General features: G+C 36.0%; 2 protein-coding genes across 2 annotated transcripts in view; one reads left to right on the top strand and one right to left on the bottom strand.

Moving 5' to 3' along the window:
• Nucleotides 1–575: 575 nt before the first annotated feature.
• LOC123546480 (zinc finger and BTB domain-containing protein 24-like) overlaps nt 576–14,516 on the bottom strand; it is a 32,093-nt gene continuing 18,152 nt past the window's right edge. Inside the window, exons 8-12 of the mRNA XM_045332778.2 lie at nt 14,112–14,234; nt 12,651–12,902; nt 11,158–11,241; nt 10,027–10,619; nt 576–4,561 (exon numbers count right to left, since the gene is read on the bottom strand). Of these exons, the coding sequence (XP_045188713.2) occupies nt 3,893–4,561; nt 10,027–10,619; nt 11,158–11,241; nt 12,651–12,902; nt 14,112–14,234 (1,721 nt within the window). The 3' untranslated portion in view covers nt 576–3,892. The remainder of the gene's footprint in view (nt 4,562–10,026; nt 10,620–11,157; nt 11,242–12,650; nt 12,903–14,111; nt 14,235–14,516) is intronic.
• LOC128559398 (uncharacterized) lies at nt 6,281–8,832 on the top strand. Its single transcript, XM_053550818.1, has 2 exons — nt 6,281–6,594; nt 7,688–8,832. Exons 1-2 carry the CDS (start codon nt 6,465–6,467, stop codon nt 8,269–8,271), a joined length of 714 nt encoding a protein of 237 aa, XP_053406793.1. The 5' UTR covers nt 6,281–6,464; the 3' UTR covers nt 8,272–8,832.

Genomic DNA, 14,516 nt, shown 5'->3' with positions numbered 1-14,516 from the left:
CAATCTTGCCTATTGTCAAAATACTATATGTACTATATATAAAATTGCAAAGGGCCATAAATCTTGTCTTCCTCAACCAATCTGTATGAAACTTGCACAGCCTCATTGCCCTATAGCAGTAACCCTTTATATTACTTCCAACCATGCCAGAGATATGACTCCAGATGGACAGAAAATGGAATAAAACTATTATAATTTAATATGTAATACATATACATGTACAAAGGGCCATAAATTTTGTCTAAGGCAATCTGACCAAAACTTGCAGGGAGGTATTTCCCTACAGCAGTTAATATTTCTACCATGTTTTATTTGAATACTCCAAACCATGTCACAGAAATGACTTCAGATGGACTCCAGTTCTCACAGTACAATAGTATGTGGCCACTCCTTTGTTCTCTTTATTATTCTTTGTAGACATAAAAGAAAAGGAATGAATACATTTACTTTTATCTAATGTTCTAACATAACAACCCTACTATAATGAGTGAAGAACGAACAGAAAGACGGACAGACAATGCCAAAACTATATCCCTCCGCCTTTGGCGGGGAATGATAAAATAAATACAACAAAATTAACAATTGTTGCCTGTTTATTGCAGAACAACTGGTATAACACACACGTAGTCCAGAAACATAAATCTTCACACAATGATTAGTCTTCTCATTTCATAAAGCATGGAATTTTCTGCTACACAACAAGGTGAAGATACTTACATTCTACAATTTTCACAACAGATATGCCTAATAAATTAAAATATGCTAGCTCATATCTAAGAGGCAGTGAGAAAAACATCCATACTAATATCTTTCTAAAAGAGTAATATTTTATCTTCTCCCTCTTCCTAGAGTGTTATCAAAGTTTTTCTGTGATTTAATCTAGGGACCTTTTTTTTTGATCTCAGGTAACCCAGTTTTTAAACTTGTCAAAGATTTCACAGGGATATACATTCTGACAAAGTTTCGTAACTGTGAGGTAGAAAATGTGGCCTATAGCGTGTTAACAAAGTTTTCCTATTTACTGCCTGGTGATCTAGTTTTTCAGCCCAGATGACCTTGTAACAAATTCACCCAAGAATTTATTAAGCGTAATATTCATACCAAGTTTCATTAAGATTTGGCTAAAACTGTGACCTCTAGACTTAAAAGTCCTGTTGATGACACAAGACGGACCAAGATGGACACAGGGTGATCACAAAATGTTTTAGTTTGTTTGTTTTGGGTTTAACGCCGTTTTTCAACAGTATTTTAGTCATGTAACAGCAGGCAGTTAACCTAACCAGTGTTCCTGGATTCTGTACCAGTACAAACCTGTTCTCCGCAAGTAACTGCTAACTTCCCCACATGAATTATCAGAGGTGGAGGACGAATGATTTCAGACACAATGTCTTTCATCAAATCGTCACGGAGAACATACGCCCCGCCCAGGGATTGAACTCACGACCCCGCGATCCTTAGACCAACGCTCTCCCTACTGAGCTAAGCAGGCAGGCTGATCACAAAATGTACTTGCCAGTTGTGAATGAAATTACTTTTGTTTCGCAACAGATTGTTTCAGTGAAAATGACAAAAGCATGTACTGGTGCTGTACACGGTGAAAATCTCCTATGAGACTGTCTTTCATAAATAATTAACTCTGAGTCTCAGTCCAACAGCTTTGTATCAAGGATATCAGATTTTGAATTTTGATGCATGTAAATGCCCTCATTTGTCCACTTTGGATGCAGAAATTCAGCCCCATTCCATCTTTCTACCCTTCACCTTCACACCCTCCCACACAGGCTTCTGGTCCCATTTCCAAAATAATATACGGAGGGCCCTGAATGTTTTGACATTTTTCAGGTTTGCAGAATTTCTTTTCAGCCAAATGAAAACAACAAGTTGTTCTTATGACAAAAGGTGCATGCATGCAATTTGCAATAACACATGACTTACTGCTAAATTATAATCAACTCTGCAATTAGCATGAGAAATGAAACATCTGGTCAGGAGTTACTAGTACAGCAAAGTTTTGCAGTTGAGACATCTTAGGTGACTTGGAAAAAAATGTCTTATTACAGAGACCCTACCTAGAGTTATATCCATCCTTGAAGAAAGGCAGGTGGTATACCGAAGGTTTTCTCAAAGAAATTAGTAGTTGAGTTAATGTGTACAGGATTTTATTTAGTAACAAAAATCTTACTACTGTAAAATAACTGTTTCAAAACATGCTGTTAAACATTATTAAAGGTTTGTTTCTAAATATTTAGATTAGAATTCTCTTAAGACAGTTTTAATACATAGCTATCACAATTACCATTAGCTGCATATTTATTAATCTGTACATTTGCTGATAAAACTGTTTGGTACCACTGTTTCTCATTATGTAAAATAAATAATTGCACATAAATAAATAAATCAAATTATGATTATTTCAGACACTCTGATACCAGGTATCATCATCCATTTCATGTAATGTGTCGTCAAATTAGGTTTGACAGTTTATCACCACTAACTGGCTGACCTGCTCCATTTATTATACCTGCTTCTTAGTTGGCATGCACGATTTGCAAAACAAGAAATATTGCATGCACATTTCAGGGAGTTAAAAAAGCACATTTAGGCAGGATGGTATACAATGAAATAGCAGACAAACTGCATCGTTTGTAATGTAAGAACTGAAATACTACAAAAATGTTTGGCTCTTTAAAAAAAATTATTAACACAACAGTTGAATTTTCAGACTGCAGACTGGTTATTAAGCGGAACTTATAATAAATTGAATGTATTAAAACGTATTTGTTAAATGCTCAAAATCTCTCAAATGAGTATTATCAAAAACAAGAGCTGTCGGAGGACAGCAACGCTTGACTATTCAACAGCCTTGTCGATTGAATGAATACGAGTCGAAAAAGGGGCATAATTTAAAAAAAGCAAAATAGGGTTATGGAACCTGCATAGTGCTTATCAGCTCATGACAGTGAACAAGTGTGTGAAGTTTCAATCCATTCCCACTGGAGGGTACTGAGATACCAGCTTACATATAAGAATTTAACCCAAAACCCAAAAGTTTAAAAAGGTGCATAATTTTGTAAAATGCGAAGTTGAGTTATTGACCCTTTGCACTGCATGTCATATCATGACAGTGAACAAGTGTGTGAAGTTTCAATCCTTTCCAATTAGTGGATACTGAGATACCAGCTTACATACAAAACCTTGACCAAAAATTTCTAAGTCAAAAAAGGGGCATAATTTTGTAAAAAGCAAAACTGAGTTATGGAACCTGTGCAATGTAAGTCAGTTTATCACAGTGAATAAGTGTGTGAAGTTTCAATCCATTCCCACAAGTGGTTACTGAGATACTAGCTTACATACAAAACCTTAACCAAAAATTTCTAAGTCAAAAAAGGGGCATAATTTTGTAAAAAAAAAAAAAAAGCAAAATAGAGTTATGGAACCTGTGCAATGTAAGTCAGTTTATCACAGTGAATAAGTGTGTGAAGTTTCAATCCATTCCCACAAGTGGTTACTGAGATACCAGCTTACATACAAAACCTTAACCAAAAATCTCTAAGTCAAAAAAGGGGCATAATTTTGTAAAAAAAAAAAAAAAAGCAAAATAGAGTTATGGAACCTGTGCAATGTAAGTCAGTTTATCACAGTGAATAAGTGTGTGAAGTTTCAATCCATTCCCACAAGTGGTTGCTGAGATACCAGCTTACATACAAAAACTTAACCAAATCGGGACACGAACGCCGAATCCGACGCGGACACCAACGCATGGGCGAGTCCAATAGCTCTACTATTCTATGAATAGTTGAGCTAAAAAAACGTTACGACAAAAGTCACAACGCATGGTATATTTCAGTTCTACTGTAACCTTCAGTTTTAGATGCATGCAATATTGCTTAATCTATTCATTTTCTGCTACAATTTGTTTTTCCCCACTATTCAAGTTATCAAGTACATACACTAAATGCTCATTTATGATTGTACTTAATTCTTTAGATATATTCATTAATACTCGGAAATTTTCTTTATCCGCAACAACCCCACAAGGAGTTGCCATTACATCAGAAAGAGTTTTATGTACCTGAGAAATTTTCTGAAACAGTGATACATCTAGTGGCATAGGGACTACTTTACAAAACTCAGTGAAATTAGTCAACCAATTATAGTACTCCTGCTTAGAAAAATCTGGACTATTAACATAATCTATGCCACTAGCTACTGACACTGGTACATCTTGTTTGGAATCCTCATCTCCATTTGTTTCAACCTCTGTATCTTCAGTTCTTTCTATTTCATTAACCTTTTGTTCAAGGTCATTTTCTGTAAATATCTCGGTGTGAATCACTGGATCATCACTGTTGCCATCTTGTACAGGGGTTTCTGGGATTGAATTAACTGTTTCTATAATTGTTTCTGTTGCAGCAGTCACTTCAGAAACACAGCTTGGAACCGTGGATTCAGTGCTATATTCTAGTTGTATGTTCTCCTCCTCCTCCAGTGGATTAAAGGGAACCAGTATTTGTTTTTGTTCACCATTCTCATCTATTTCATACATCACTCTGTATCTCATCTGGAAAATAGAAATACTTAATTCAGGAAAACAGTCAAAATGTGTATATAGCCACTCCACTTCTGTAAACTCTAAATATATAAATAAAAGTACAAAATAAAATAGTCATCTTGCTGCAAAAATGTACTTCCTTGCAAATGTTTGGCGTAGCTCCAAACTACTTCTAGACGCATGAAACTATTCATGTGCTATTATGTAAACATTCTATTTGATCTCTGACTTCTTACTGAAGAGGTATAGCTGAGAGGTATAACCCTGCATAACTGATACTTGCTGTATGATCTCAGACTTTGACCTTGAATAGACATGGCTTGAAGTTACTGTATACACATGGTGTACATTTGTACAAGTTGTTCTAGAAGTGACAAATATATGGAGAAGACATAAACTATTGCTGTTTAATTTTTGATCGTACAATGATCCAACCATGAAAGATGTATTCTGTACATTTTCTCATACTGTGAAACATTTATGCCAAATTATTAGATAATTAATAAGCCAGTGATATAAAATTTGCATACAAGTTCATCCCATGATTCCAAAGATGTATGGAGAAACTGAAAACATTGGGTCAAGTAATTCCTGAGAAACATAATTACATGCAAAACTGTTACGAAATATATATATGTTAAAAAGGGGCATAATTTTGACCAAAAAAGGCTAAGCTGCTTGCAACATAAGGTCAACTGATGATGCTGATGTGAAATTTTAAAGCATATGGCCCAGCAGTTTTTGAGAAACCTGCTTATAAACTTTTAACCAAAGTTTTTAAGTTAAAAAGGATATACTTGGGACAAACTAAAAGCCCATGAGTTACATAATTGTCCTGTGAGGTCATCACGTGATGCTGAAGATATGTGTAAAATTTTAAAGCATTTCGTCTTGAAGTTTCTGAGAAACACACTTACCCTGAAATTCTAAGTTGAAAAGGGACATAATTTTGACAAAATAAAAAGCTAGGGTTATGTAACTTGTCCTGTGACACCAACTCATGATGTGTGAAGTTTGAAAATACTAGTCCTAGTAGTTAAGTTTTAAAGAAAGCTGCTTATATGCTGGACTTCCATGATGTGGATGCCAGTGCAGGGTTCAAGCTAGCCCAGAAAAATTGGGAGAAGTTACTTCTCCCTCCAGTGAAAATAGGGAGAAGTTTTCTCAGAACAGGGAGCAGTGACCCCTTGCATAGGCCTGTGCATTATCAAATTTTGCCAGTCTACATACAACACAGCACAATATGCAAGACTTATTTCTCTTATATCAGTCAAAACTAGGCAATAGAAAATTAATTTTCAGATTCTCATTCCCGCCCGACCCTGTCTGATACACCCTGCCTCAAATTTTTTTATTGGTTGAATTCTGGATATCCAAAATTTTATGTCCGGATACTGATGTTGCCCAATTCTCCAGCTTAAAGAATATGTTTGAAAAACTGTGATGATGCAAAGACAACAGCTTTTGACAGTATCTGATATTAAAGTCTACAATGCCAATACCTAATTTACTGAAATAAATTAAGAGAAATGTTCATGAAATACTGGCATTCTAACAACCTACTTTTGATTTCAAAAACTTTTACAAAAAGGTATAGCCAATGTTTTCTTACCTAAAATTGATTGTGATTGATTTTTATTGATTGAAATTAAATATCTGTTGTTTGAATTTCAATTTAACAAGGCTTATTGCTTTATGCTATAATGCCAGTTTATTTCAGTAGAGCTGAGTGCTTCAAGGGAGGAAACCATTGCTACCGTTAATTATTAGTTTAGGCATGGTTTTCTCCCTTTGTAATTTTATAAACAGGAAGTACCTCAAAAGTTATCTCCCTTTCAAAACTGTCTGCAAAACAAACAAGGTCGAAAAAATTTTAAAAAATTAAAAATCAACGTAATCCTGTGTAAAGAAGATGCCAGGTAGAGGGAAACCCAAGTCTAGAAAGAGACAGAACACTGTCAGTGTGATAGAAGCTGAAAGTTTGTCTTCAATGGAGCAGGAGCCTGAAAGATTGAACATTTTGGGCACCTCAACTCAGAGGGGTAAAAATAAAATAATTGATTTTGAGGAACTTATCCAGGAATCTTTAGAACTGACACCCCCATGTTCAAATATTGATAATGCCACCCCTGATAATATCTATCCTATTGAATCTAGAAATACAATTCAAAATTTAGATCTGGGTGTTCCAGAAAGGATGAGGTGTGGCGGGGATAATTTGGGTTGCCATGTCCCTGAACCAATCCAAACCAAAATCAAACAACATGAATATGTGAATCTGTCTTTATTATTAAAAGGTGGTATTGAACTGGCTAATTTGCAAGATAATTGTTTTCTTGGGGTCGATGAAGATGGCCGCTTGGTAACAAAGCCTAAGGCATGTTCTGAAAAAATTACATCAATTGAAAAATGGTCAGATGCTTTTTTAATATTTAGTAGCATTTACTTGAGTGCACATCCAGAACAAACTCAAGACTTACTACAATATATGTTTATTATCCGTGAAGCTGCTGGCAAATATAAAGGTGATTTTTGGCGGGTATATCGTCACCTCAACGCAACAAAGTCGTATCTCTATATAAATTTATAATAAGATACGACTTTGTTGCGTTGAGGTGACGATATGATGAACAGTTTCGTTTACGCCAAGCCTCTCAATTCATGCCATGGTCATCAATAAACTCAGATCTTTGGCTGAGATGTTTCTCTGGTGCTGGTAATCCACCCCTAGCGACAAGGGCACCCACTCACTCCAAACCACCACCATGCATCGACTTTAACAAAGGGTTTTGCAAGTGGGTTAATTGTCGCTATAATCATGTATGTTCTATATGCTATGCACCACAGCATGGCCTTTGGAATTGTCCAAATCCCCCCTAACAAGGTATCAGTTTTCTGCAGTCATCACCAGAGCCTGTCGACAGGCAGGTTTTCATTCACACATGTTTAAAACTCATAGTTTTCGCATTGGCCGTGCAACTGATTTGGCAATAAATGGATACCCTGCGGATCTAATAAAGCAAATGGGTCGTTGGTCCTCTGACTGTTACTCCAGGTATATAAGGCTTTGAAACCCATAACATTTTGTTAACTAAGATATCAAACATCACTTGATGTATCTTAATTTTATTACAGATATCTGGATAGTGGGGGATTCCCTTGTTAGATGGGCAGGGCGTCAGTTTTCCCAAAGGCAAAGGCCGAGTTTCTGTAACAATATCTCATGGGATGGAACTAGTGGGTTGAAGCTAGACGGTCTACATGCCAAGTTGCAGTATGGGCTAATCCAAGGCAAGGACCCTAAAATTATTTTTGTACATGTTGGGGGAAACAATATAACCAATACCAATCAATGTAAAATTGTAAGAAAACTTAAAACTGAATTCGAATATTTATTTTCTAATTTTCCCAGATCACTTATTGTCTGGACTTTCATACTACCTCGTTTATCCTGGTCATACAATAATCAATCAGCTGTATATAATCGTAACATGAATAAGAAACGTTTATCCATTAATAGACAAATGTCAAATTTTACCCTTAATCATACTAATGGCAGGGCTCTTAATATGAAATCTATAGATACTCAAACTCAGGGTTTCTATCATACCGATAAGGTCCATCTATCAAATGTTGGAAATGAAATGTACATTCTTGCTATTGGTGAGGCAATTACACAATTTCTTAGTTCTTCTGGTACAACATTCCTTGAACATTAGGCCTGAATTTTGGCGGACAAATTGTCTTTCTGCGTCAATTTGTTGTGGCGGAAAATTCTAGGCTGCTGGGGATTAGATGGTGTCATTATTAAACTTGTCTGTATCTGCACACATAATTCATAATTTATTGTACACTTTAACTTTATACAAATAAGCATTATTATATTGCGTTGGCTACTTCCCTTCATATGGCACAATGGGTACATTGTTGATGACCAATGTGGGACAGATGCTAATGTTGTATATTTTGTTTCACATTGCTGGGTCAGCTCGGAACAGGCGGGCTCAGCTGCATTTAAGGAGATGTAATAATAAAATGGAGATCTTATTTTACTCTGAGCAGTATCAGTAGAGCGGAGATATATTATCAGTAGAGCGGAGATATATTTGGCTCAGAGTATAGACCATACTTTGTTTAGAGCTGAGACTATCTATTACTGAAATTTTACAGCGGAAAATTATCTGTACAATTATTAGGGTTGCATAACCACGACCGATAAATATTAAGCACAATGACACTGTCTGATCCTCGGCGGTCTTGAAGTTTTCCAAACTTCCTTATGACATTCGCTGGTAACTGATGATCAAAGGTATTTACCGTATGACAGGAACTATGTGTTTGACGATCAGGGGAAGTTTTTACACACTTGTCATAGCGGTCGAAATATGCCATTGTTTAAATCTTTAATTATAAAAATGCCAATTGATATGTTTGTGATGTGGGAGAAACCTTATAATGTGAAAAGATTATCAAAATGCAATTTACTTCAGTTGTTCTTATTATTCACTGTCCAAGTTCATAGTGCTAAAGGATTAGATCACAGCTTCTATCTTGAAATAAATTGTGTATAACAGGGATATTAACATTTGACAGCCGCAATTAAAATTAGACATTACATACAGCTCTGGTTAAATTTGAAACCGTAATTATTCAGACCTTTTGTTTATTGGGTAACGTCAAACATCTTAATTTACGAGCACTATCATCCTTTAATCAGCTACTGTCCCTTGCACCAACATACTTTTCTTATTGTTTTTCAGCCTAACTTTTGACAGTTTTAGTTGTTTGTTTTCACACATGATGCACACAATTTTTATTGGTGATGCAAAAAATCAATTAAAAGCCATTTTGTCTTGCCGCGTTTGATTGGTGTTTACAAAGTTTTCGACCAATAAAAATCATCCTAACGATATTTGGTGATAGGCGGAGCATACTTGTTGACAGGTAAAGTTAATGACCCATAACGGTATGGTTTTCGCTAACTGATTATGTAATGTTTTTACAAGCTGGTAAGAAGCGGATACATGCGATAACATCCTTGGGCGCCGGATTTTAGGGCAACTTGTTTTTTGCTTTTCTGTACAAACAGAGCGAAGTCATGAAAAAAAAAAAAGAGTGACCACTTCGCTCACGTTGCCTAAAAGCGTGGACCCTGCAGTGACAACAACAGCCTTACTAATCAAAATTTTTCAAAAAGCTGTTCCAAAAAATGTTCTAGGGGTTAAAACAAGCACATAGAACTAATACTTTTGATCTCACAGGATGACCTTGACTAGTAAATGACATGATTGAAACTTGTATTCTGCACATCTTCTGTGTTCTGAAATGATATTTATAATCTGGAATCTCTTTAAGTAAAAAGAAAAAAACTAGCAGACCTGATTCTGTGACAACTTATTGAGCTAAATGCTGGAATGTGGGATAAAGGGGTACACATAACAATTGAAATCTAAACCATAAAGCAAACAACAAACCTGTTCGCCAACCATGTCCTTGTCCTCAGCACTGAGAGACTCTGCCAAGTCAGTGATAGCTATAAACGTCTGTCCATTACCATCTCCTTGAATCTCAACACCCTGAAGTTCAATTGGAACTTGTATATCCCCTTCTATTATACTGGCATCGACCTCCTTCTCTAACTGACTAATGTCTGTTATATTGTCTGCAGATATAGCAATCTCAGCTGGCTGATTAACTATTTCGGGTACATTTAACTGTGCATTTTCAATAATCCCTTCATTTGGTATGGCTTTAGAATGAAGATTTTTGATAAGTGTAACAATTCTCTGTTGTGACAAATTGTTAGAATTGGACTCCGAGTCATCTCCGACTTTAACGCTTTTGAAAGAAAACACTCCACTACCAGGGTCTTTCTCAATTGTCATAGCAAAAGCAAGAGAATGTTTTTTAGTAAGATGAGACCGTAACTGGCCTGGACGTTTAAATGTGTCATTACACAAGGTACATGTATATCTCTTATTGTTTTCATGTTCTCTCTCATGCCGATTTTTACTAGAAACATCACTGAACTTAGCCTGACACTTACTGCATGAGTAGCGCTTCTCACCTGAAAAGAAAAGTTATGACACATAATTAGTTATTTTTTCAAACAGATTTTTGAAAGAGTATGTTTGTCACTTACCTACCAATTTATTTAATATTTCCTACCTGTACAAACGTACTTTGAAATATTTTTTTTTAATTTTGTCAGCAAAAATGTCTTGTTGCAATGGAAAACAGCTCTTTTTTGATTTTCAAATCTTAATTATACCTGAAAAGGAAATTTTACTGCACATCAAGACATAATTTCTGGAGATTAACACAACTGTTAATTCCCCCTTAAATTTAAATAAATATTCAAACTAAGAATATGACAACAATCCACAGAAAGAGACATACCAGTACCTACACTTGGTCAACTGATCAAAGTGACCATCTTCCTTACCTGTAGATCCAACATGGGACCTCTGAGTTAGTCATGATGCACACAGTACTTGGTTAACCTAGCCGAGCTAATACAGCCATCACAAAATTACTTATTAAAACTCATACATTTGAACTTAAAAACATAAGCCAAACACTATATAAACATTGCCTAACTTTACCTGTATGAGTGGTACTATGTCTCTTCACATCTGACTGGTGAGCAAACCTTTTAAAACACACTGTACACTGGAAGGGTTTCTCTCCTGTAAGTCAAAACAAAACAATTCATACATTATGACATAGTATGAAATATCACATTTATATAAACAAAATAAAATATATCTAATATCAATAAAAATGCCAAACATTTTACAATATAAGCCTGTCACAGCAAATTACATTTGACTTTTAAAAGACTCTACTTATTGAGAAGAAAAGTTGTAAATTTTCCCAATTTGGACTAAATTAACTCCAAAGCAACAGACTATCTGACTTGTTACAAAACTTGTCCAAGATACTAATAATAACTATGCCGATAAACATTGTAAGTTTGGTGAACTTTTGACAGGAACAGTTTGTTTGCATTTTGTAATTTCAACTCAAGGGCCATAACTATTGAGTCACTAAAAGTATTCCAGTGGTTATGAAGCTTGTCCGAGTTAAGCCAAAAAAAGATTGTGACTAAGCTTTGAGACCACTGGATAGGCACTACTCATGACAAAGTGCATATATTGTCATTTTTCACAGTTTTTATTATTATGAGGGCCATAACACAATGCCTACAAGGCAATCTGAAGGGTACTGAATCTGGCCAAAATATTATACTTATAAACACTGTGACCCAATTTCGTGAATATTGGATAAGAAATGTTCAAGTTAGAGAGTGTCAATTTTTGCAATTTTGAGTAATTCAAGGGTCAAAACTCTGAAGAGTCTTGCAGAAGCCAGCTAGTTATCCAATCTGACTGAAATCTTACACATATAAACATTGTGACCAAGTCTGGTGAACACCTGATAAGAACTACTCAAGAAAGAGAGCCAATACTTCTACTTTCCCAATTTTGTTTTTATTTAAGGGCCATAATTCTAGATGAACTAGGGCAATCCAGCTGGTTACTGAACTTTGATGAGATATTGCGCCCTTAAACATTGTGACCATGTCTGATGAACACTGAAGAGCAGACAACCTTTGTAGAGATAGACTGCTGATCGTAGCAGGTGATCACATATATATCCCATTTCACTAGCTTATAAAAACTGGCATATATGATGAATGAGTAAATCATCTTGGCTATGAAATTCTTGGTACATTCAAGATATTTGTTTAATTCAAATTAAGTGTTAACCCCCTAAAACATCTTTACAGTAAAATTATATTGTTCTTATGAAGCTGAAACAAAATGGGTTAAAATCCCTGTAATGGAAAAAAGCAAATCATACAGAGTTGTGTTTTATACAAATGTATGTATGAAATTTTTTGTATAGTTTAGTGATATCGGACCTCGTCGATCCAACAACCTTCTATAAGCCAGCTAGATGGCTTCCTCACATGAAGACTTCTACAGCCAAAGTGAGATTTCAAATCCACAGTGGTGAGGTTCAAGTGAATCAAAGTCAGCCACCTTAACCACTTGGCCAGAGGCCTAATCATGTTAAATTTAGAACATGTTACCTGTATGGACTTTCATGTGAGATTTGAGGTATGCTGTCTGAGCAAATCTCTTCTGGCAGATTGTACAACTGTATGGCAGGTCACCAGTGTGAATCACAACATGCCGTCTGAAACATGAAATCTGACGGAAACACTTCTGGCAATGTGGACACTGATATGGTCGCTCATCAAGGTGGCGTGAGCGGTGCTCAGTCAGAGCAACATTGCTGGAAAACCTCTGCTCACATATATCACACTGAAATGGTTTGATCCCTGTAAAATAAAAGCGTGCTTGTTACTTATTGGGTTTTAACCTTTACCCTGCTGTATTTCTAAAATGGACTGGTCCATCATTCAGATTGGGCAGTACCACTTATGATTAAAAGGGCTCTTCACTAAAAATTCACTGACTGAATAGCGAACAGTGCAGACCATATCAGCCTGCACATCTTGGTCTGCACTGGTCGCAAAGGCAGAATCCCTTGCTGCTAGCAGGCTAAGAGTTAAGTTTTATGCACTTTTACAACAGTATTCTAGTTATGTAACAGAAGTCAGTGAACCCAAGTAGTGTTCATGGATTCTGTACCAGTACCGACTTATTCTCCAGTAGTCACTGACAACTTCCCCACACCAAGTCAAAACATGGTGGCATGGGATCATTTTTCATGACGTTTCCAGATGGAGGTGAGAAACCTGCAAAAGGTCAAGCATGGATGACTTCTGACACAGTGTCAGTCAAAATGTCATGTCCTTTCTTTGAAGCCAGTAATAGAATAACAGCAATAAATTAAGACACTTCATTCTTTAAAATGCCTTGTAATAATATATGGAAAATTGATCCAGATGGTCTGGCTTTACAATTATATTAAAAATTTTACCTTTAATTTAGTTTCACCTATTGTACTGGACATGAAACAGGTGTTTCAGGTTTTAGCCTGATTTTTAAATAAACATTCTGAAGTACAAAATCACCACTCCAGGGGCAAAGGTATCAAACTTAATAGGTTAACATTACAATACTTGCATGTGTAGTAAATCCCTGTACTTAATAACCATGTACTAAAAACTGTCAGACAAATCTAAGCAAGTTTCTCGCTACACTTAAGAAGTTCAGATTTTGACAACATAGATTATGAACATGTTCAGCTAAATTGAATAAATAATATGAGCCGTGCCATGAGAAAATCAACATAGTGGGTTTGCGACCAGCATGGATCCAGACCAGCCTGCGCATCCGCGCAGTCTGGTCAGGCTCCATGCTGTTCGCTTTTAAAGTCTATTGGACTTGGAGAAACTGTTAGCGAACAGCATGGATCCTGACCAGACTGCGCGGATGCGCAGGCTGGTCTGGATCCATGCTGGTCGCAAACCCACTATGTTGATTTTCTCATGGCGCGGCTCATATGAATGTTCAGAACTTTTGATAGCACAGACAGATGTAAGTGTACCTATACAAGTATAAAATCACAACCTCTGTATTACCTTGATGTGTGAGAAGATGGCGTCTCAAACTTTCATTAGACCTGTATGACTTATCACAACCCTCTTCAGGACAATGGTAGGGAGTCCCTGCTATATGTAAACGTATATGTGTCTTTAAATTTCCTGAAAAAAAAAAAAAATGTGAAACAGAATCTTAAGTATTCAAATGCTTTCCTTGTAAATATTTTAGCACCATGCATTCTTCAAATAAAGTCTTTGCAAACATTCAATAAACAAAGCCACCGCCTGAAACTGTCTTTCCCATAGGAGCTTTGACTCATGAAAAAGGTGCAATATGAGTTTTAAAACCATCTTCCGAAGTTTCAAAACTATATCTGTAACAATTTTTTGAAAAACTGTCATTTTTGTGAATTTTCAAAGGCTGATTTCTTCAAGGTCAATATC

The sequence above is a fragment of the Mercenaria mercenaria genome, chromosome 9 (assembly GCF_021730395.1).
Source record: "Mercenaria mercenaria strain notata chromosome 9, MADL_Memer_1, whole genome shotgun sequence".
Lineage (NCBI taxonomy): Eukaryota > Metazoa > Mollusca > Bivalvia > Venerida > Veneridae > Mercenaria > Mercenaria mercenaria.
Note: the sequence above shows the minus strand (reverse complement) of the source record. Positions and strands in the feature narration are given on the sequence as shown.

Excerpts from the sequence above, each read along its gene's own strand:
- LOC128559398 (XM_053550818.1), top strand. The coding sequence starts at position 6,465 with ATGCCAGGTAGAGGGAAACCCAAGTCTAGAAAGAGACAGAACACTGTC. Across the intron at positions 6,595-7,687 it reads GGGCACCTCAACTCAGAGGG|ATATCTGGATAGTGGGGGAT; the intron begins GTAAAAATAAAA and ends ATTTTATTACAG.